At 40.7% G+C, this 25,292-nt stretch overlaps 1 protein-coding gene across 8 annotated transcripts in view; it reads right to left on the bottom strand.

The window, feature by feature from the left end:
• Positions 1 to 25,292, bottom strand: part of RYR2 (ryanodine receptor 2) — a 738,447-nt gene that overhangs the window by 220,819 nt on the left and 492,336 nt on the right. For all 8 annotated transcript variants that reach the window (XM_047702071.1, XM_047702073.1, XM_047702075.1 and 5 more), the window contains 7 exons: positions 12,885 to 13,093; positions 12,093 to 12,445; positions 10,434 to 10,548; positions 8,267 to 8,427; positions 6,291 to 6,450; positions 5,596 to 5,682; positions 1,068 to 1,294 (listed from right to left, as the gene is read on the bottom strand). In XM_047702071.1, the coding sequence (XP_047558027.1) occupies positions 1,068 to 1,294; positions 5,596 to 5,682; positions 6,291 to 6,450; positions 8,267 to 8,427; positions 10,434 to 10,548; positions 12,093 to 12,445; positions 12,885 to 13,093 (1,312 nt within the window). The remainder of the gene's footprint in view (positions 1 to 1,067; positions 1,295 to 5,595; positions 5,683 to 6,290; positions 6,451 to 8,266; positions 8,428 to 10,433; positions 10,549 to 12,092; positions 12,446 to 12,884; positions 13,094 to 25,292) is intronic.

The following is a 25,292-nucleotide window of genomic DNA, read 5'->3' as shown; positions in this document are numbered from 1 at the left end:
TGAATGAATTAGGGAAGTCTGAAGGATGTAGAGTCTACGTCTTCCAACTCTACACTTAGGTGAAGGCAAAACAAAGCACAGATGTCAATCAGTTTAATCTGTCTTCCCCCACCAACTGCTCATAGCAATATTCATACATTAATGAGCTATGGCTTTAACTGCAGGAAAAGAAAAGAAATAACTCATTGTTTTATCTGTTATAAGGACAATACTAAATATAAAATAAAACACTCGCTTAGGGGCGCCTGGGTGGCTCAGTGGGTAAGCCTCTACCTTCAGCTCAGGTCATGATCTCAGGGTCCTGGGATCAAGCCCCACATCGGGCTCTCGGCTCAGGGGGAGTCTGCTTCCCCCTTTCTCTCTGCCTGCCTCTCTGCTACTTGTGATCTCCCTGTCAAATAAATAAATGAAATCTTAAAAAAAAATAAACATAAAAAATTTTTTTTAAAAAGCCCCACTCCCACAGCCCATGATACAGATTATACTGTCCTTTCTAAACATTCTCCCTCTTCCTTCTTCCCTGTATGTGGAGAAATCTTCTCCGCCCTCTTTATTTTGGGCTTGACTATGACTGTCTTGGATCAATAAAACAGGAGTGAACAAGCAAAAAGAAGTTCTCAGAGACCTCAAGTGTCCTTGAACCCTCCTGTATACCCACGCTTAGCCATGGAAACCTTGTGTCTCAGGCTGGAGCTGCTCCATCAGCTTGGGCCTTGGGATAAGAAGGCCTGTGGACCACACATCCCCCATCCCAGCCCGGAGCAGACCTCGTGCAACCAGCGAGTCTTAAGTTCAGTTGCAGCTGCACTTGTCGGAATGCTTACCTGCTCTGGGCGCAGAGAAAACAAGAGGAAAGGAGCAATATCCCAGAGCTCCTCCAAGGGCAGTACAATAGTTTTGTTTCAGTAACGAACTGGTTGAGAAAGAGATTTCAGCATGGAATATGTGAAATAATATCTCCATCACCCCAAGAAACTGGATATTTTTAAGCTTCCTTTTGTTCCCCCAGCAACACCCACCAATTTCGAAGGGTCCCAATCAGACGGTAAAGGGCACATGGGGCTGACCTGTTCTCCTCCGGGATATGAAGAGACATGAACTGCAGAGGATCCAAACACTGCACCAGCCAGCCTTGGCGCTCACTGATTCGAGAGACATCTACCTTCAAGAACTGGTTGGGCATCCTGCTCCACAGGACGTGGGACAGAAACTGCACGTGGAGACGCGGCGGACACTGCGGCACGGGGTTTTTGTGCTCGCTCTTGAATAATCCCGCCGACAGAGGCATCACATTCTAGGGAACGGGGTTGCGGAGGGGGAGCAGAAAAAGAATTCATTTGTAACAGTCTGTGGGGTTAACAATAATGACCACGGTCCTGTGCAGGAAAGAGGTAGTGGAAGTAAGATACTCTCCGTGTCCAGCAAAGTCAATACAAGAAATAAGAGAACTTGGATTGAATCGCTCCTGGAAGGACAAGAGGAGAGAATATTATGAAAGAGTGTATCTCCAGCTGGTCTGGGGGGATGGCTGGGTGGCTCAGCCGAGCCTTCCGCTCAGGTCATGATCTCAGGGTCCTGGGATCCAGTCCCACATTGGGCTCCCTGCTCAGTGGGGAGTCTGCATCTTTCTCGGCCTGCTGCTCCCCCTGCTTGTGCTCTCTCTCTGTCTCTCTCTAATAAATAAAATCTTTAAAAAAACAAAAAACAAAACTGGTTTGGGGATATTGCTTTCATTATACTCTCTGGCTCACTGCGAACACAATGGCAACCAAGTATAACCACAGAACCTTCATATTTCTCTGCTGAGCAGGGCCCTCGGTGAAATCCCACATGCCTTCAGGCTGCTTTTGGCGCCCAACTCTGTAATGAATTGCACCCACTTGGCTCTCTCTCCTCGCCTGTCCCCTGTCACCTACCTCTTCCTTCAACCACTCATCCACCCCCTGTCGGGTTGATCAGGCTTTAGTAGCCGGTGGTACTCCAGAGACATCTCAACAGATAAATGGGACCATCACACAAGGAAACAGAATTCATCAGACATTAATACAATTTATTTGTTGTTCACCTTCCTCTACCTTCAATATGTATCATCTTCAGCCTTCCTAATTCCTTCCGTCTGGTCTCAGGGAAAGAGGTCTCTACTGGGCCACAACTTACTGCCATACTTATGACCTTGATACTACCCCCACCTATCTCTTAAGGGCCATATAAAAACAATGATGTAGTGAAAAGAAGGGCCACCTGTACCCCAATGTTTATAGCAGCAATGGCCACAGTCGCCAAACTGTGGAAAGAACCAAGATGCCCTTCAACAGACGAATGGATAAGGAAGATGTGGTCCATATACACTATGGAGTATTATGCCTCCATCAGAAAGGACGAATACCCAACTTTTGTAGCAACATGGACGGGACTGGAAGAGATTATGCTGAGTGAAATAAGTCAAGCAGAGAGAGTCAAGTATCATATGGTTTCACTTATTTGTGGAGCATAACAAATAGCATGGAGGACAAGGGGAGTTAGAGAGGAGAAGGGAGTTGGGGGAAATTGGAAGGGGAGGTGAACCATGAGAGACTATGGACTCTGAAAAACAACCTGAGGGGTTTAAAGCGGCGGGGGTGGGAGGTTGGGGGAACCAGGTGGTGGGTATTGGAGAGGGCACGGATTGCATGGAGCACTGGGTGCGGTGCAAAAACAAGGAATACTGTTACGCTGAAAATAAAAAAAATAAATAAAAATAAATATGCAAATATATAATATGAATATGTAAATACATAAGTTTGGTAACATATTTCCTCTCTGAGAAATAAAAATTAATGAAGAATAATAAAAAAAAAAAAACAATGACCTCACCTTTCCCATTACCTTCAGTGTCTCCCTCTCCCGTAAAGCCTTGTCTACTGCATACTTTTAGACAGTCTCATCCTCAGGCTACTTTCCTATTCTCCTCTTTTAATGGGGTGGTGGGGGAAAGACCCAGAACGGCTTTAGGCACCAAATGAACAGAATACACAAAATCTCTCCCCTCATCCAGCTTCCATTTTTTAAATTGAAGATAAAAAATAAAGTCAAAAGAAAAAAAAATAAAGTCAGAAAGCAGACTCAACAGTAGACTCAGGATGAAGGAAGCAGAAGGCAGGGCAGAAATAATAAACAGGTAGTCAGAAAAGGGGTCGCTGAGAAGGTGATCAAGAAAGATCCAAAGAAGAAGAAGCAGGTGGACATGCAGGGGAGGAAATTTCCATGCAGAAGGGATGGTCAATGCAAAGGACCCAAGGAGGAAGTCTGCCTGGCGAGTCTGAGGAAGACTGGAGGCCAGGGTGGCTGGAGTGGAACGAAGTGGGTGAGAGCAGCAGGAGAGGAAGTCAGGGAGGTAACAACAGAGCAGACTGTTTAGACTTGAGAACCATCATGAGACCTAGGATTTTTGTGCTCAGGGAAAGAGGGTTTGTGAGCAGTGGAATGACACAATCTGATTTCTCTTTGAGTACAGTGACAGTCACTCAGATTGTTGAGTGATGAACAGAGGGGCAAGACGGAATTCAGGAGCCCCCATCAAGAGGCCACTGGAGGAGCCTGATGGGGAATGATGGTGATGGAGATCGATGTGGTCATCAGAAGGGGCAATGGTGACAGGTCGCAGGCCGGGGATTCACTGGTGGATGGAACTGGGATGCGGAATGTCAAGGAGAGAAGTCAAGAATGACCCCGAGATTGTGGGCCTAAGCAAGTGACTCTGCTATTCACTGACATGAAGAAGACTGTAGATCGGACAGGTTAGGAGGAGGAGGTACGATGGTCCGCATTTCCTTTTTGGACATAATTGGACATATTTAATCTGAGATGTCTGTAAAACACCCAGATGGAAATGTCAAACAGACCAACACTCAGTCAGAGTTCCAGGAAAGGACCACTTTTCTGGTTAAATTATATATATATATATATACAGAGAGAAAAATATATAAAATTTATATATTCATGTTTACATAAATAGGTATAAATACATATATACACATATATACAATATACATTGTGTGTGTATATATATGTGTATCTGTGTGAAAAAATATACATGTATATATGTATATACATATACATATTTGCTGTCTTTCTCTCATTTTCTCAAATCCTGAATTTGCTATAATATAGCTTGATCCATCATTTTGCTGAAATTCTTCTGGCAAGGTCAGAGAAGCCTTCCTAATGAGTAAGAGTCATGGATTCCTTTAGTCCATATTATATTTGCCTTCCTGTGGCTGCTAAGAATCTCATTTCACAAAGGCAGAAACTGAGCTCACACAGCTGAAGGAACATGTCCAAGGTCACCGAGCCAGCCCTGGAAAACCATCTACTGCATCCATCCTGATGGGTGCCTGGCATCTCAAATCTACAATTGCAAAATTCAATTCAGTTCCTTTTCCTGCATTTCAACAAGCTCTTCTGCTTGATGTATTAACATCCCTTAGTTATCCAAACTAAAAAAAATTAAAAAATTAATTTAATCCCTGATTCTTCACTCTCCTTGAGTACCTGAATCCCATTCAGCAACAAATCCTACTGATCCAATTGTCACATTTTATCCATTCCTCCTCTACAGCATCTTCTCATTTATCATTCTCTCTACATTACAACTTCCACGACTCTCGTCACCTTGTCATGTGCAGACAGTATCAAATCGGCAGCACCTCCTTATTCCTGACATTTCTCACTCTCGAGACAGCAGACCCTCTCCACATTGCCACCGCCATGTGACTGTCAATGTATTTTTCCAAAACACGTTTAATTATACTCAGGCCCCTGCTTCACATTTCCAATGGATCAACACTGTCTACATAACAGGTGCCAAATTCTTAGCATGGCATTCAAGGCCTTTCCAGCTTGCTGGGACTTGGTCTCCCTTCTATCCACATTGATCTCCAGCCACATCCTGGAAGGCACCCTTGGTGAGAGTCCCAATGAATTCTTTAACCTCCAGCTCTCTGACTCACATAAGTTTGCTTTCTTGGGCTCTCTGTCCAGAATGGCCTCTCCTATTAAATGTATTCTGAGAGCTCTTATCCCACAGTTAAGAATCGACCTGCATGTCCTCTCTGCTTTTAGCTTTACTTGATCCACCCCTCCAACCTCCAACTTCTCTGCTCTTCCCTGTGTTCCCACAGTTCTCTATACTTGCCCTGTTCTAGCACTTACCATTAAGTAGGAGTTTCAGGTCTTTAAGCTCACTTACTAGTTCACTTCTGAATTCAATGATTATTGAATGGCATTTTATTGGGCATTTTTATTCCATTGAAGCCTAGTTTTATTGAATCTAATACTTTTGATGACCACAGAGAAACCCTTTTTTGTTCTTAACCATTTCAATGAATTAATAAATACTTTAAATTGTCGCTAAGACCTTTTCTAATTAATTTCATTGCCCCAGTGACCTGAAGGAGATTACAAAACTTTCAAACATGGCTTACCTTTCTTTTAAAGGATCATTTACATAACTAATATGAGTACTAAAAAAAAAAAAAAGTGAATTCATTTAAGAAATAACTGCTATTCCCTAATAGAAAGACCCCAAATATAATATCAGCAATGAGTCTTTCTTACCTTTATTCTTCCCAACTCAAACTGGAAAACATTGGGACTTGTTGCTTGTGCAAACACTGCAGGAAATAATTTTGTACTTGGCTCCACCTTAAATAAACAAATGAATTTGGTAAGATTAGTCAATGAAGGAATGCTAAGAAAAAATATTTTCTTTATAATGACTAGGGAACACTTTACAGAAGGGCACTGGACATCTGCATTCTCTCAGACAGATATCCTTTTTCAATAATGATTTTGGACTATTTAATGGTGTTATCATATGAACATTTTTGGAGGAATATACTGTTTCCTCTGAAAGGCACTGTTATTATTCAAACAGAGGTAGAAGGGTAGAATTAAACTCATTTCTATTTTCACTTTCTTCTAATTTCTTTTTTTTTAAGATTTAATTTATTTACTTGAGAGACAGAAAGAGAGTGATCCCATGCAAGGGGGAGGGGCAGAGGGAGAGGGAGAAAGAAAGAAACCTAGGCAGACTCCCTGCTGAGCCCAAAGTCTGAGCCAGGGCTCAACCCCACAAACCTGAGCTCATGACCTAAGCTGAAATCAAGAGTTGAGATTAACCAACTGAGCCACCCAGGGACCCCACTGTTTCCTTCTAATTTCTAATGTACTTTTTGATCTAAGATGTGTTTTCTTCTCATGTGGAGAAAGGCTTTCTTTCTGGAAGCATGCCACCATCTCTGCCCACAGACCTGGTAGTACGTGCCCAGCTCCTTGCCGTTGGCAGTGAACGTGAGCAGCCCACTGGCGGCGTCCACGACGCACCCAATCTCCAGGCCATTGTTGTTGCGTCCTTGCCCGGGGCTCATGCTCTCACCCGCACATACCATATAGCAGTTACTGCGTTTGATGCTGAATTTCAAAAAAAAAACCACATTTTCATCTTTGTACAACCACAGACATAACAGAAAGCGTGTATATCTTGCAAACTAAACCTAAATTATGCTGCGCAAGCAACAAGCTCATGCTGTAATGGGAGAGGTGCACAATGGGCCCGATTCTGTGATTCTGAGCAAAATCCCATTGACTTCGTGGACATTCTGAATCAGGTCTTACATGTCTCTGAATTTCACACCTAATGGAGACAGGTCAACAAGTTGGAACCAAGTAAAAACTGACCTGCACCTTCCCTCCAAAAACTCAAACCAAACTGAACCTTTTTCTGAGGTTCAAAAAAGTTTAACTATTTAATAATTATCCAAATTTGCAATTTTCATTCTCAAAGGGTTCTTTTTTCCTTTTTTTTTTTTAAACCACTTGTTTGGGGATGAGAAGCATTCATTTCCAAACACTATCAAAGTCCTTAGGCAAACTCTACGTGAGCCATCAATGATTCAGTATATTTAAAATTTGACTAAAGTGATGCCCCTTGTGGACAATTCCCGGTGATCTGTTATGAGAGAAAAAATTAGCTAGAATATGCATAAAATCAGCAATATTAACAACAAACCCTTGTTTCACCTTCACCGAAACCTTTAGGAGAGATGGTAATAGACCTAAGTGATTTCAGCTTTGCCTCCTTCCTTTTCTCTGCCACAGCAGAGTGGTGTGCTCATGAAACTAGCAAAAAAAGTCAAAGGCAGGCAAGTAGGAGGAAAAGAGAAAGAAGGCTGAGATGAAGTCAGTTTTGGAATAATCAAGTTGGCTCTGTTTCTTTGCACTACTTACTTAAGATCCGACAACCCTTCCCTACCCTCTATTTCTTAGGCTAAAGTCATCTCTAAGGTATCCCATTCCTCTGTTGGGTTATTTCCTTATACTGTTGCCATCTCTGAAAATCCAATGTGTCCTGCAAGAATATTCCCGGAGACAGGTGGTGTGGGACCCCCATACTGATGTAAAGCACTCTTGACTGGAGATTTTGGCTCGGCCCACTGTCTCAAGGGCTCCAGTGTAACGACCTGAAGGCAGGAGAGTGAGCTTCCAGTCACCACAAACGATGGTAGAGAAGAGAAGCAAGGTATGGAGGCCTTTTTCTATGAGACCTGTCACAGCAGATCAGAGAGGATGCATGGGCACAAAAGGTAGAAGCAAATGGTCAGATCTTCTCTTGTCTTATTCCGCAAGGAAGATAGCCTTCTTCACTTTTTTGAAGGTTTGGTTTGAGTTTGGTTTTGTCTTACAAATGAAAAAGGATGGCACAGAAAGTGTAAGTGACTTACCCAAAGCCACACAGCGAGTCAATGGCAAAGCTGAGGAAAGAACCCACCAGTCCTCAGTCTGAGTTCAAATGCGTCCACCTGGTCTCAACTACTAGCCCATATTCTCTTCACATTTTTCTCCCCACCACATCAACAGTTCCCCAGACACATTGCAGACCACAGAAGTCTCACATTCACCCGTCCCTAATCGCTAAAACAAAGGCTAAGTACAGGTAACCCAAACTGTTAGTCACATCCAGTGTCACCTGAAGGAATGTATGAGTATTACCCAAAAAGGATGCACTGCTCTTATTTTATAATGTTTTTCACTTTTAATATATTCAGATTCCTTACTGGTTTATAGGAGTAACAAAAAGGACACTGACATTAATGGTTTGATGATATTGCTTCTATAAATACAGTATTATTCTGGACACGAAATCCAAGGGGGAAAAAACAAACACCTAGGTTGATCAACATTTTCATCAGATATCATTCATGTAAAAAGAAAATTGAGAAAAACCGACCTCTCATGCACTTTTCCCTTCTCGTCTCCTAGAGTAACGGTTACTGTACGAACTCTGTCCAAGTCAAAGCCTGTATCATATTGATGAAAATCTGATGTAATCCAGCCTACCCAGACGTTAGCAGGTTCTTGGCCAGGAAAGATTCTCACTGAGTAATAGTACTGTCAAGACAGTAAAAACAAGTGTTGGCAAAGTAAGAAGAAACAAAACCTTAATATGCAGTGTCTTTAAACTCCCCTAAGGCTGTTATTTCTTTGTTTAAAATCATTTGGCCTAATTCAAATGTTATAGGTACGAAGAACTAACATTGTGAGATAGGTCTTAAATTAGAGCAAAGGGAAATTAAATCAGAAATAATGGGAAAAAGAGAAAAGATTTTGTCAGAGCAAACATTCCAAGTGATTTCAGGCTATTTATACTCATAAGTATAAAAGTTCTATACTTTCATAAACTATAAAAGTAAGTTTTATAAAGTAAGTTTATGTACATTCATAGCATATGTACAAATGTATGTGTACATATACAGTACACTTATGCAGAAAAATAATCCATTTAGGCATGTAAGCTTCATATTCTTTAAGCTTACAGAAGCACACCAATCAGTGCTGGAGTCTTTATACCTGTTACCCACTATTTGAATATGCTTCACCTTTTCTATCGATAACATAGTATTTGATACCTTAAAATCACTTTGAAATAGCTGAGAATATGTGAAAATCTAGCCCAATCATGGGGGCTTTCTATGAGGGCTAGAAGTCTATATTCTTTTTCCCACTTGTATTTTTTAGGAAAAGATGTTTTGAAAACTGTAAATAGCATCTGGCAAAACATGACCTCTGACAAAGTATATGAAATCACCTTCCTTTAGACCTATCGCTAAGATGAAGGAAATCATATGCACTTGGGAAAATTAAGTTGAATTAAAATTTTTTCAAGAAATAGGATAGCAACCCATGGAATGGGAGAAGATATTCACAATGACACTACAGACAAACAGCTGATATCCAAGATCTACAAAGAACTCCTCAAACTCAACACACACAAAACAGATAATCACATTAAAAAATGGGCAGAAGACATGAACAGACACTTCTCCAAAGAAGACATACAAAGGGCTAACAGACACATGAAAAAAGGTTCATCATCACTAGCCATCAGGGAAATTCAAATCAAAACCACATTGAGATACCACTTTACCCAGTTAGAATGGCCAAAATCAACAAGATAGTAAACAACAAGTGTTGGAGAGGATGTGGAGAAAGGGGAACCCTCTTACACTGTTGGTGGGAATGCAAGTTGGTGCAGCCACTTTGGAAAACAGTGTGGAGATTCCTTAAGAAATTAAAAATAGAGCTACCCTACGACCCTGCAATTGCACCACTGGGTATTTACCCCAAAAATACAGATGTAGTGAAAAGAAGGGCCATCTGTACCCCAATGATCATAGTAGCAGTGGCCACAGTCGCCAAACTGTGGAAAGAACCAAGATGCCCTTCAACTGACGAATGGATAAAAAAGATATGGTCCATATATATTATGGAGTATTATGCCTCCATCAGAAAGGATGAATACTCAACTTTTACATCAACGTGGACGGGACTGAAAGAGATTATGCTGTGTGAAGTAAGTCAAGCAGAGAGAGTCAATTATCTTACGGTTTCCCTTACTTGTGGAGCATAAGGAATAATACAGAGGACACTGGGAGACGGAGAGGAGAAGTAAGTTGGGGGAAACCGGAGGGGGAGACAAACCATGAGAGACTATGGACTCTGAGAAACAAACTGAGGGTTTTGGAGAGGAGGGGCATGGGGGGTTGGTAATAAGGAGGGCATGTATTTCATAGAGCACTAGGTGTGGTAGACAAACAATGAATTTTGGAACACTGAAAAATAATAAAAAATTTTTTTAAAGTAAAAAAAAAAAAAGAAACAGGACAGCAAATCAGGATTAAGCACACCATCAGGATGTTCTGTCTAAAATAGGTCTCTTAGTAGGTAACATATATCAGAACACACCTATACTTTTCAAATTTTCGATCCCCAAAATATAAGCAAATAATAATTTTAAAATAAGCTGGCTAGACAGGATGAATGAAAATGAACTCTTCAAAATGCAACACATAATAAGGGACAAAGAGGAGTACATGACAAAAGCTGTAACCTCATACCGTGGATGTTTGCATCAAGTAATCGTAATCATCTCGATCATCTGCAAGGACATCTTCCGTGAGTCTTGCAGAATGGCTCGTGCTGTAATCTGGCTTTGTTCTTCTAAGCAAAAATCTGAAATACAGTATAGGATTAAGAATAAGCAACATTCAAATGTTCTGCCTCATTGGAACATGAGCATATAATTATTCTAGTAGAGTGGTTCAAAACCAGGGTGATTTTGCTCCCAGGGGACATCTGGTACTATCTGGAGACATTTTTGTTTGACACAGCTGGGGGTGTGTGCCAATGACATCTAGTGGTTGGAGGCCAGGGATGTTACTAAATATCCTTCAATTAACAGGACAAACTCTCACAACAAGTAACTACCTAACCCAGAGCTGATCACGCCGATGTTGAGAAACTAGGATTTAGTACAAAAAAGGATGCTAAAATAACTTGCCTCCTTGTCTATAAAAAATACTACTTAGAATACTCTTTAAGTTTCAACCAAGAACATAAATATAAACATCTCATAAAACTAATTCTTAGGAGAAAATATTTGTAAATTATATATCTGATAAGGGGTTAATATCCAGAATATATAAAGAACTCCTACAATTCAACAACCAAGAAGCAAATAACCCATTTAAAAAAAAAAAAGGGCAAAGAACCTGAAAAGACATTTCTTCAAAGACTATCCACAAATGGCCTATAGGCACATGAAAAGATACTCAAGGGAAATGCAAATCAAACCCACAGCAGAAACATCATTTCACAGCCATTAGGATGGCCAGTATAAAAAAATCAGAAAGTAATAAGGGTTGCTAAGAATGTGGAGGAACGGAAACACTTGTACCCTGCTGGTGGGAATATAAAATGGTGCAACTACTGCGGAGAAGACTATGAAGGTTCCTTGAAACCTTAAAAACAGAACCAGCAGCAATTCCATTTCTGGGTGTATGTCCAGAATAATTTTGAAGTAGGGCCTTGAAAATATATTTGCACACGCATGTTCATATCAGCACTATACACAATAGCCAAGAGGCAGAATCAACCCAAATGTCCAGCAGTGGATGGATGGCTAAACACAAGGTGTCTATACTCAATGCAATAATATTCAGCCTTAGAAAGGAAGGAAGTTCTGCCATGTGCAACAACATGGATGAACCTTGAGGGCATTACGTTAAGTGAGTTAAGTCAATGACACATAGAAAAAAATACATTATGATTCCCTTCAGAAAGGGGTCAAATTCATAGAAATAAAAAGTAGAACTGTGCTTACCACAGGCTGGCGGGGAGGTGGAAAAGGAGAGTTGTTTAATGGGGACAGAGTTTCAATTTTGCAAGATGAGAAAATTCTGGAGACCTGTCTTACAACGACGCAAATCTACTTCACACTACTCAACCATACGCTTACAAAATGGCTAAAATGGCAAATTTTGTTATGTGTTTCTTACCACAATAAAGAAGTGCTTTAAATAAATAACTCTTGGCATAGATTATGTCTGTGGTAACAAACAAGATAGCAAACAGGTTACTTTCTTGTCCCCTGTCGAATCCTTTATATGTAGAAGAGGGGTAAGAAGAAATAGACACTGGGCAATCCCTTGCTCTCTCCTGTACCCCTCCCCACATAATAACGACACATTTTAAATCATGTTGCATGTATCAATGACCTTTGTTTCAGACGAGAGGGCTTTTCCTGAGCATAATCTTTGTGGTTATTAAACTCTGGTTTCGTGGCTTCCTTGTCTTTGTCCACTCGATCTGGCACCAGATGGCCGTGAGCGGTCTTCATTAGAACCTCAAAGTCAGAATCTGCATCATAATCCTCCAGATCATTCTTGGGCCCAAAGAGCCCGGCGCCTGGGAGTCCTCCTGCCACCGTCTTGGAGAAAACCTCTGCACATTCGATGGGCATGCTCAGCCGATAGAACATGATATCGGTGCTGCTGTTTTGAGAACCGAAGGACTTCTGAGTGACCTTTAAACATGGAGAACTGTCTATGGTGCCGTCTATTCTGGTCACCTAGCAAAGGAAGAAGCGGGAGTTCAGATGTGAATCCACACCGTTGACCTCCTGATTCTAAAGATGGCTAACAGACATCACGGCTTTCAAACCCCAAACACGGCCCACACGCGGCAGAGTTTTGGGAATGATGTGATGAAACACAGTCAGTACTACGTTACGGACTCAGAGCTCTGAGTCATTTCCAAAGGCAGTTTGGGAAATTCACGTTACAATTATATTTATTCAGATTGATCCTGGTGTTGCTCAGTAAAGGCCCCGTGAAGTGCCTAAATTCAGAACCTCATGCTGAGTTCGGATCCCACCATTACGTAACACTTTAGGGCCACTTTTTTAAGTAAGTGGCAATAACTGTCCAAGGGGGGAATTCCCATGTGTAAAGACATTCATTCCACCTCTGGATTTTGGCAATGGTCTGAATTTTAAAGAAAAAGCAAACCTCGATATGCTCATGATTGGATGGGACCTGGAGAAACTGAGGAAGCCTCTTGCTCAGCCACATCGTAATATCCCTGTTTGTGTTAACAGCAAACGGTTCATAGCCCTCTTGTAAGCCACAGATGGTGAAATATTTTAAGGTGCTGACGTCCTTTCCAAAGTTCATGCGGCCCACTTGAGCCACTCCAAGGCTACAGACAGGAATGAATCCTGGGAAGAAAGAAAAAAAAAAAATCAAATGTTCAGTATCATTCGTGTGACAGCCTGTTTGATTAGAATTCCCAAAAGCATTGTTCCAGAACTGTTGTCTTTGGGAGAGACATTGGTGTGAGGTAATACAGTATTTGGAGAAAAGAGACCACTGATGCTAAGTATTAAAAGTAAGGGTCAGAAGATCAGGGTTTGATCATAATTTACTAAACGTGGCCCCTAGATAAGACCTTCCTTTCACCCTGGACTTCTGTGAAATGAGAGAAGTGCTCAACAGCCCCCAGTCCTCCTGGGGTCTTCGGGTGGCCAGTAACAGAAGGATGTCCCCAACCCACAGCCTCTTAGCTCAGGAATGCATGGGACTCCCTCGCAGAGGGAAGGTAAGAAAGAATTAAATGCCAAGTGGGCTGCTCTTCAATCTAGAATAAGCACTTGAAACACGGAAGTACTGAGCACAACCTGAGCCACAGACTTCTTCATATAGAACTCAAGGAAAAAAGATGAAAGACAACATTTTTAAAAGTTTTCACTCAGTTATAGCTGCTTTTGATTTGGGGGGAAAAATTGTGCCTTTTTCTGGGGGACACTAGATCTAAGTATAGAAAACATATGTAAATAAATAAATATTCAGAAGGAGTTGCTAAAAATCCCACTGAAACTCCATCTGTCCCCTTTCCTTTGATGTCACTGCCATTATAGATTAAGTAGGGCAATTCACATCGAACCTAAATAAGTATGAAATCTAAGTATAAGTTAAAAGGAAACAAGAAACTAAATCAAAAGCAATAGAAATAAGCAACAGGAGCAAAACCAAACCATTTCATCAGCTAATCTAATGTGTGGCAGGATTAGTAAATCTTTTCACTACTGAATAAAAAGGTGAATCTATGTTAATTCTGTTCATCGTTTCTTTGAATTCTTTGTAATTGGTTGTCTTTAGCCAGGGGCTGGGATGAAATTTTTCAGTGGGGGTGGGGGGGGGATATGTGGAGGGATGTTTATGTACTCTTCATTTCCTTCTAGAATATTTTACACAGAAATTCCAGTAGTCAGCACAATAAATACAGTCTATGGAGTAGAGGATCTAATTTACAGATCAAAAAAGCAGTGGATCCTAAGAAAAAGCTAGCAATTGTCTACCATTATGATTTATATTTCTTCCCTTGTTGAAATTAGTGACAATAAACGCGATATAGAACCCTCAAAATAGCATGAGACAGCAAAAATTACATCCTATAATCCATAATGATTTCACTCAGTTTGTATTCATTGGGATATATACGCAAATAAATGGTTGTAGAACAGAGCTACCGACCAGGAAGCAAGAACACACCCAGCTGTGTTCAAGGAAGTGTGAATGATGAGTTTCTAGTTAAAACTAAAACCCACAGCTGTGTTTGCAGCTGTGACAACTCTTGAAGCAGCAGTCAAGGGAAATTGTTTGAAAGAAGTGTCCCCAAAGGAATCAAAGGAAGGGACTGGATAAATACAATGGACCTGAGACAGCCTGAGCCACATTTGCACAAATTGGCAAATCTAACACCCATTTGACATAAACTAGGGGATACCAAGATAGAAACATCTCGGATTGTAAAGACTTACTTCTTGCTAGTCACTTTATATGGAGAAGGAATTCCTACCCTATAAGGGAAGATATATACACTTGCATAGTAGCTTTTGGGGTGTTTGTTATACTAATATCCAAACTTTTCTGTATGTTTGAAATATTTTCATTAAAAAAAAACCCAAATAACTTGGGTTGCCCACAAAGATTCATATCCCAAACTGTTCACTGTGGCTATGTTTATGATCAGAGGACATTGTTAGCACAGTAAGTATATGTTTTTCCCTTGAGATGTAATACTATTTAGTTTTTGAAACTGTTTTTCAAGGATTCATTAATATATAGAAAAAATATTCATAGTAAATATTATTTTATGAAAGAAAACTATAGCATATGATTTATTTTGAAAGCTGGGAAAACATCAGAAGTTTTTTTATTAGAAAAGTATAGAATGGTAGGATTTTTTAACATGCTTTGCTCTTCCTTTTTCTGCTTCTCAGTTTAACACATTTTCTTTGCTGAATATGTATTTTGCTATGAAAACAAGTGATAGCCTTTGCAAAAAATACACTAGTCACTTAATAAACTGGAGAGCCAGAATATGCCTACACCCTTCTCATACAGAAATGTGTAAGAGTAATGCAGATATAAAATAGTCAAACAAGTTCAGCTTTTGGAAGATCAAGCTCTCAACGCTGCTGGGTGTACGGTGAGTTCAGCATCAGAAATCCTGCCAATAAAATTAAATGAGTACAAACTCATGAAGAGCAATTTCATAATATGCATCAAGACACTTTCAACCATTCATTTCCTTATCCAATAAATACTTATGAGCAGCTGCGAAATGCCAGAAACTGGGAACAAAAGTTGACTGACATGAAGGCATCAGCCTGAAGGTTCTCACAGTCTAATGAGGGGGAAAGACAGGCAAAGAAGTCATACCTCTTGAACCATCTACCGAGATGCTAAGAGCAGAGAGGAGAGAGATGAAGAGGAAGAGGAGAGAGATGAAAATCAGGTGGGTTTCTCAGAGGAGTTATCATCAAAGATGGTGGACAGGTGCAGGTCCTTTGAAATGACTAAGATTATGGAGCTTGAAGTCTGAGACCTGCACTAAAATCTCTGTTCAACCAACTCTCAGCTTTTTGACCTTGGACAAGGTACTTAAATTCTCTAAGCATTGATTCTTTTTTCTGTAACATCTACCCCACAGGATTATGGTTTTAAAAATGAGATCCTCTGTGGGTAGTGCTTAAAACATGGATGCTCAGTGAACAAAATTTAAAACTGGGGGGGAAGGTTAAAGTAACTAAACAGCCACAAGAGAAGAATGGACAAGTATGATATATGCACAAAACTGAGTATGTGCAGGCATCAAAAATCATGTTCAGGACTCATCAGATTATAAATAACAAGATTAAAACAAGTGGTGATTCCCAGTGGAAGGTAAATAGGTGTCCAATGCACTATTCTCACACTTTCCTGAAAGGCTATTTCTCAAAATAGAAAATTGGTTAAAAAAAAATCAAAGGTTAAGGGAGGACTCAAGATGGCAGAGAAGTCGCAGGCTGAGACTACTTCAGGTAGTGGGAGATCAGCTAGATAGCTTATCTAAAGATTGCAAACACCTACAAATCCAACGGGAGATCGAAGAGAAGAAGAACAGCAATTCTAGAAACAGAAAATCAACCACTTTCTGAACAGTAGGACTGGCAGAGAAGTGAATCCAAAGCGATGGGAAGATAGACCTCGGCAGGAGGGGCCAGCTCCCGGCAAGCGGCGGAGCAACGGAGCACAAAATCAGGACTTTTAAAAGTCTATTCCGCTGAGGGACATCACTCCAGAGGCTTAACCGGGGTGAAGCCCACACGGGGTCAGCGTGGCCTCAGGTCCCGCAGGATCACAGAAGGATTGGGGGTGTCTGAGTGTCGCAGAGCTTACCGGTATTAGAACGGGGAAGCCAGCTACAGAGACAGAGCTGAGGAGTGAGCTCTCAGCTCGGGGTTGCCTTGAACCGGTCGCAGGCTCGGTCAGCTCGGAGCGCGGCCAGAGGCCAGGGTGACGGGAGTAATTGGGCGCTGTTCTGTGAGAGTGCACTGAGGAGTGGGGCCCCGGGCTCTAGGCTCCTCCGGGCCAGAGACCGGGAGGCCGCCGTCTTCATTCCCGCCCTCCGGAACTCTACGGAAAGCGCTCAGGGAACAAAAGCTCCAGAAAGCAAACCCGAGCGGATTACTCAGCCCGGCCCCAAGTAAGGGTGGTGCAACTCCGCCTGGGTCAAAGACGCTTGAGAATCACTACAACAGGCCCCTCCCCCAGAAGATCAACAAGAAGACCGGCCAGGACCAAGTTCACCTACCAAGGAGTGTAGTTTCAATACCAAGGAGAGCAGCAGAATTCCAGAGGAGGAGAAAGCAAAGCACGGAACTCATGGCTTTCTCCCCATGATTCTTTAGCCGTGCAGTTAATTTAATTTTTTTTCATTTTTTTTTCTCTTCTTCTGCTAAATTTTTTTTAACTTTTACCTTTTTCTTTTTTAACGTTTTTTAACTAGTTTATCTAATATATATATATATTTTTTTTTCCTTTTTATATTTTTTCTTTATTTGTTTTCTTCTTTTAATTCTTTCATTTTCTTTTTCTTTTCTGAACCTCTTTTTATCCCCTTTCTTCCCCCTCACGATTTGGGATCTCTTCTGATTTGGTTAAAGAATATTTTCCTGGGGTTGTTGCCACCCTTTTAGTATTTCACTTGTTCCTTCATATACTCTTATCTGGACAAAATGACAAGGCGGAAAAATTCGCCACAAAAAAAAGAACAAGAGGTAGTACCAAAGGCTAGGGACCTAATCAATACAGACATTGGTAATATGTCAGATCTAGAGTTCAGAATGACGATTCTCAAGGTTCTAGCTGGGCTCGAAAAAGGCATGGAAGATATTAGAGAAACCCTCTCGGGAGATATAAAAGCCCTTTCTGGAGAAATAAAAGAACTAAAATCTAACCAAGTTGAAATAAAAATAGCTATTAATGAGGTGCAATCAAAAATGGAGGCTCTCACTGCTAGGATAAATGAGGCAGAAGAAAGAAGTAGCGATATAGAAGACCAAATGACAGAGAATAAAGAAGCTGAGCAAAAGAGGGACAAACAGCTACTGGACCACGAGGGGAGAATTCGAGAGATAAGTGACACCATAAGACGAAACAACATTAGAATAATTGGGATTCCAGAAGAAGAGGAAACAGAGAGGGGAGCAGAAGGTATGTTGGAGAGAATTATTGGAGAGAATTTCCCCAATATGGCAAAGGGAACAAGCATCAAAATCCAGGAGGTTCAGAGAACCCCCCTCAAAATCAATAAGAATAGGTCCATACCCCGTCACCTAATAGTAAAATTTACAAGTCTTAGTGACAAAGAAAAGATCCTAAAAGCAGCCCGGGGAAAAGAAGTCTGTAATGTACAATGGTAAAAATATTAGATTGGCAGCAGACTTATCCACAGAGACCTGGCAGGCCAGAAAGAGCTGGCATGATATATTCAGAGCACTAAATGAGAAAAACATGCAGCCAAGAATACTATATCCAGCTAGGCTATCATTGAAAATAGAAGGAGAGATTAAAAGCTTCCAGGACAAACAAAAACTGAAAGAATTTGCAAATACCAAACCAGCTCTACAGGAAATATTGAAAGGGGTCCTCTAAGCAAAGAGAGACCCTAAAAGTAGTAGATCAGAAAGAAACAGAGATAATATACAATAACAGTCACCTTACAGGCAATACAATGGCACTAAATTCATATCTCTCAATACTTACCCTGAATGTTAATGGGCTAAATGCCCCAATCAAAAGACACAGGGTATCAGAATGGATAAAAAAACAAAACCCATCTATATGTTGCCTACAAGAAACTCATCTTAAACCCGAAGACACCTCCAGGTTTAAAGTGAGGGGGTGGAAAAGAATTTACCATGCTAATGGACATCAGAAGAAAGCAGGAGTGGCAATCCTTATAGCAGATCAATTAGATTTTAAGCCAAAGACTACAATAAGAGATGAGGAAGGACAGTATATCATACTCAAAGGAACTGTCCAACAAGAAGATCTAACAATTTTAAATATCTATGCCCCTAACGTGGGAGCAGCCAACTATATAAACCAATTAATAACAAAATCAAAGAAACACATCGACAAGAATACAATAATAGTAGGGGATTTTAACACTCCCCTCACTGAAATGGACAGATCATCCAAGCAAAAGATCAACAAGGAAATCAAGGCCTTAAATGACACACTGGACCAGATGGACATCACAGATATATTCAGAACATTTCATCCCAAAGCAACAGAATACACATTCTTCTCTAGTGCACATGGAACATTCTCCAGAATAGATCACATTCTTGGTCCTAAATCAAGTCTCAACCGGTATCAAAAGATTGGGATCATTCCCTGCATATTTTCAGACCATAATGCTCTGAAGCTAGAACTCAATCACAAGAGGAAATTTTGAAAGAACCCAAATACATGGAGACTAAACAGCATCCTTCTAAAGAATGAATGGCTCAACCAGGAAATTAAAGAAGAATTGAAGAAATTTATGGAAACAAATGATAATGAAAACACAACGGTTCAGAATCTGTGGGACACAACAAAGGCAGTCCTGAGAGGAAAATATATAGCGGTACAAGCCTTTCTGAAGAAACAAGAAAGGTCTCAGGTACACAACCTAACCCTACACCTAAAGGAGCTGGAGAAAGAACAAGAAAGAAACCCTAAACCCCGCAGGAGAAGAGAAATCATAAAGATCAGAGCAGAAATCAATGAAATAGAAACCCAAAAAACAAAAGAACAAATCAACGAAACTAGGAGCTGGTTCTTTGAAAGAATTAATAAGATTGATAAACCCCTGGCCAGACTTATCAAAAAGAAAAGAGAAAGGACCCAAATAAATAAAATCATGAATAAAAGAGGAGAGATCACAATGAACACCAAAGAAATACAGACAATTATAAGAACGTACTATGAGCAACTCTACGCCAACAAATTTGACAATCTGGAAGAAATGGATGCATTCCTAGAGACATATAAACTACCACAACTGAACCAGGAAGAAATAGAAAGCCTCAACAGACCCATAAGCAGTAAGGAGATTGAAACAGTCATCAAAAATCTCCAAACAAAAGCCCAGGGCCAGATGGCTTCCCGGGGGAATTCTACCAAACATTTAAAGAAGAACTAATTCCTATTCTCCTGAAACTGTTCCAAAAAATAGAAATGGAAGGAAAACTTCCAAACTCATTTTATGAGGCCAGCATCACCTTGATCCCAAAACCAGACAAGGATCCCATCAAAAAAGAGAACTACAGACCAATATCCTTGATGAACACAGATGCAAAAATTCTCACCAAAATACTGGCCAATAGGATCCAACAGTACATTAAAAGGATTATTCACCACGACCAAGTGGGATTTATTCCAGGGCTGCAAGATTGGTTCAACATCCGCAAATCAATAAATGTGATACAACACATTAATAAAAGAAAGAAGAAGAACCATATGATACTCTCAATAGATGCTGAAAAAGCATTTGACAAAGTACAGCATCCCTTCCTGATCAAAACTCTTCAAAGTGTAGGGATAGAGGGCACATACCTCAATATCATCAAAGCCATCTATGAAAAACCCACCGCAAATATCATTCTCAATGGAGAAAAACTGAAAGCTTTTCTGCTAGTCAGGAACAGGGCAGGGATGTCCGTTATCAGCACTGCTATTCAAAATAGTACTAGAAGTCCTAGCCTCAGCAATCAGACAACAAAAGGAAATTAAAGGCATCCAAATCGGCAAAGAAGAAGTCAAACTATCACTCTTTGCAGATGATATGATACTATATGTGGAAAACCCAAAAGACTACACTCCAAAACTGCTAGAACGTTTACAGGAATTCAGTAAAGTGTCAGGATATAAAATCAATGCACAGAAATCAGTTGCATTTCTCTACACCAACAAGACAGAAGAAAGAGAAATTAAGGAGTCAATCCCATTTACAATAGCACCCAAAACTATAAGATACCTAGGAATAAATCTAACCAAAGAGACTAAGAATCTATACTCAGAAAACTATAAAGTACTCATGAAAGAAACTGAGGAAGACACAAAGAAATGGAAAAATGTTCCATGCTCCTGGATTGGAAGAATAAATAGTGCGAAAATGTCTATGCTACCTAAAGCAATCTACACATTTAATGCAATTCCTATCAAAGTACCATCCATTTTTTTCAAAGAAATGGAACAAATAATCCTAAAATTTATATGGAACCAGAAAAGACCTCGAATAGCCAAAGGAATATTGAAAAAGAAAGCCAAAGTTGGTGGCATCACAATTCCGGACTTCAAGCTCTATTACAAAGCTGTCATCATCAAGACAGCATGGTACTGGCACAAAAACAGACACATAGATCAATGGAACAGAATAGAGAGCGAGCCCAGAAATAGACCCTCAACTCTATGGTCAACTCATCTTCGACAAAGCAGGAAAGAATGTCCAATGGAAAAAAGACAGCCTCTTCAATAAATGGTGTTGGGAAAATTGGACAGCCACGTGCAGAAAAATGAAATTGGACCATTTCCTTACACCACACACGAAAATAGACTCAAAATGGATGAAGGACCTCAATGTGAGAAAGGAATCCATAAAAATCCTCGAGGAGAACACAGGCAGCAACCTCTTCGACCTCAGCCGCAGCAACATCTTCCTAGGAACATCGCCAAAGGCAAGGGAAGCAAGGGCAAAAATGAACTTTTGGGATTTTATCAAGATCAAAAGCTTTTGCACAGCAAAGGAAACAGTTAACAAAACCAAAAGACAACTGACAGAATGGGAGAAGATATTTGTAAATGACATATCAGATAAAGGGCTAGTGTCCAAAATCTATAAAGAACTTAGCAAACTCAACACCCAAAGAACAAATAATCCAATCAAGAAATGGGCAGAGGACATGAACAGACATTTCTGCAAAGAAGACATCCAGATGGCCAACAGACACATGAAAAAGTGCTCCATATCACTCGGCATCAGGGAAATACAAATCAAAACCACAGTGAGATATCACCTCACACCAGTCAGAATGGCTAAAATTAACATGTCAGGAAATGACAGATGCTGGCAAGGATGCGGAGAAAGGGGAACCCTCCTACACTGTTGGTGGGAATGCAAGCTGGTGCAACCACTCTGGAAAACAGCATGGAGTTTTCTCAAAATGTTGAAAATAGAGCTACCCTATGACCCAGCAATTGCACTGCTGGGTATATACCCTAAAGATACAAACGTAGTGATCCGAAGGGGCACGTGCACCCAAACGTTTATAGCAGCAACGTCTACAATAGCCAAACTATGGAAAGAACCTAGATGTCCGTCAACAGACGAATGGATAAAGAAGATGTGGTATATATACACAATGGAATACTATGCAGCCATCAAAAGAAATGAAATCTTGCCATTTGTGATGACATGGATGGAACGAGAGGGTATCATGCTTAGCGAAATAAGTCAATCGGAGAAAGACAACTATCATATGATCTCCCTGATATGAGGGAGAGGAGATGCAACATGGGGGGTTAAGGGGGTAGAAGAGTAAATGAAACAAGATGGGACTGGGAGGGAGACAAACCATAAGTGACTCTTAATCTCACAAAACAAACTGAGGGTTGATGGGGGGAGGGGGATTGGGAGGGGGTGGGTGGGGTTATGGACATTGGGGAGGGTTTGTGCTATGGTGAGTCCTGTGAAGTGTGTAAACCTGGCGATTCACAGACCTGTACCCCTGGGGATAAAAATATATGTTTATAAAAAATAAAATTAAAAAAAAAAAGAAATTAAAAATAGAGCTTCCCTATGACCCTGCAATTGTACTACCGGGTATTTACCCCAAAGATACAGATGTAGTGAAAAGAAGGACCATCTGTACCCCAATGTTTATAGCAGCAATGGCCACCGTCACCGAACTGTGGAAAGAACCAAGATGCCCTTCAACGGACGAATGGATAAGGAAGATGTGGTCCATATACACTATGGAGTATTATGCCTCCATCAGAAAGCATGAATACCGAACTTTTGTAGCAACATGAACAGGACTGGAAGAGATTATGCTGAGTGAAATAAATCAAGCAGAGAGAGTCAATTATCATATGGTTTCACTTATTTGTGGAGCATAACAAATAGCATGGAGGACAAGGGGAGTTAGAGAGGAGAAGGGAGTTGAGGGAAATTAGAAGGGGAGGTGAACCATGAGCGGCTATGGATTCTGAAGAACAATCTGAGGGTTTTAAAGGGGCGGGGAGTGGGAGGTTGGGGGAAGCAGGTGTGGGTATTGGAGAGGGTACGGATTGCATGGAGCACTTGGTGTGGTACGAAAACAGTGAATACTGTTACGCTGAAAATAAATTTTAAAAAAATTTTTAAAAAATCAAAGGTTAAGTTTAAAATGTTTTTATATCATGGAAGAGCATTTATAATATTACATTAAAAGGTGGCTGGAGAACATTATTTTAACATCTCAATGCTTCAAATGGAAGAAAAATACATTAGAATCAAATTTCTCTCGGGGTAGTAGGAATCGATATAGTTTTTAGCCATTTTCATTATACTCCCTTGTATTTTCCAAATATTCAACCAGAATTTACTACTTCTTGATAAACAAGTAAATAGATGTAATGTTTCATTAGTTTACAGCAGATAGACACTCGTACATGGTATTTTTACTGCTTTCCTGTTTTAAGGCCCTTTCAAGGCATGTATTCATGGAAAAACATCCATAAGTAGAAATGGGTATATTTTTTCCCCTTTTTAATTTAGATGGAGTTAAACTTAATAAAATTTAAATCATACTGTGACTTCTGAAGATGTGGTTTTATTTTGTTTTGTTTTGTTTGTAGAGAGTGGGAGAGAGACTACTAGCTGTGGGAGGTGGGGAGGGGTAGAGGGACAGAGAGAATCTTAAGCAGGTTCTGTGCCCAGTGCAGAGCTGGACGAAGGTCTTGATCTCACAACCCTGAGATCTCGACCTGAGATGAAATCAAGAGTCAGGTGCTTAACCTACTGAGCCATCCAGGCACCCCAGAATATGTAGCTTTTATAAAACTTCTGTGATCATAAGATGACCAATATTTCTTAAAAATTCCGTGTTTTTAAACTAGCATATGCACAGCAGGTCAACTGGATGTCCATGACGTCAGGGAAGAGAGTGCCGGGAAACTATAGTACTTTGCAGTCACGTGACAGAAAGGCCAGGTGTCAGGCCCCTGCATTTGGCCAGTACGTGGCAAAGTGCCCAGCAAATAAAGGTACAGACAATAGATAACACGCCCATCACACGAGGCTCTCTAGTAGTGGCTAATGGTCCCTGAGTGTTTTTATCTGATGTTCCTCTCACAGAACATTAACAACCGTTGATTGAGATAGGAACATTATTATCACTTTCCTGACAAGGCAACCAACATTTTAGCTTAAACTGTTTGCTCACAACCAAGTAGCCAGAGAAGAAACCCAGGCCTGCTTGATCGTAAGGGCCATGCTTTAAGTCAGGGCCATACATAACCAGGGGACAGAGTTCAGGTTTTGTGGCCCATACGGTCTGGCAAAACTACTCAAACCTGAGTGAAAGTCCAAAAGGGGCCAAATAAATAAATGAATGTGTGTGACTGTATTCCAATAAAACTTTATTTACAAAAACAGGTGGCAAGCTGGGTCTGCTTCAGGCCTTAGTATGCCAACCCCTGCTCTAAGTTACTATTCAACACTGTCTTCCTTTAGTGTCAGGTCCTGCCATTCAGTAAGAATTTAATGAACACCTACCATGTGCCAAGCACCGTTCTTGGCTGGGGATACAGCTGTGAACAGAATGTTCCCTTTCTGGAGCTCACCTTTGGGCAGGCATACTAAGTAAATAAATATAGTTATCTATATAGATATAAAATATGATGTCAGGAAATGATAAATGCTATCAGGACTTACTGAATGTTTGCCATAAATTAAGCAAGATGCGTTGATAAATGATATCATTCTCAACCACTGCCCAGAGCAAAACATGGTAACGGAGGTTCAATTCTTTATCGGTTCGAAATAAGTTGAACACACAAATACCCCAACACAAGAAAACAGATTTCCCCGGATTCAGGCATATACCTCGGCATAAGTAAAATGTTGGTCCTACCTTCCTGTGCTTTGCCTTCTCCATCTTCTGTTGCAGTTACCTTAACTGACACCCTGCAAATAACAAAGCCTGGGGATGTCTAAGGGAAGTTTTCTTCCTGGCGGTGGATCTTAAATTTAGTCCACACGAGTCCCATTGGCTTCTTGGGGTTGAGCCAGACCCACCCTAGCCATTTGTAAATCTGTTAAAACAGTAGCTACAACGTATGGTTAAACTGCTTCCTCCAACAAAAGACAGATGGCTTCAGCCAATTTTAACTTTCTCCGTGGATAAAATCCTCCCTGCTCCAGAGCAGAGGGGTGTGTGACAAGCGTGCAAGTCCAGCCAAGGAACTGGCAGTCACAGGATGTGGGGGTGTGATGCGGGTGTGAAATCTGTGGCGGGGGCTAAAAGGAAAGAAGATAAAGCAGATCCCAAGCATACCAGC

The sequence above is a fragment of the Lutra lutra genome, chromosome 14 (genome assembly GCF_902655055.1).
Source record: "Lutra lutra chromosome 14, mLutLut1.2, whole genome shotgun sequence".
Lineage (NCBI taxonomy): Eukaryota > Metazoa > Chordata > Mammalia > Carnivora > Mustelidae > Lutra > Lutra lutra.
The sequence above is the reverse complement of the archived record's forward strand: the minus strand, read 5'-3'. Positions and strand labels throughout refer to the sequence as shown.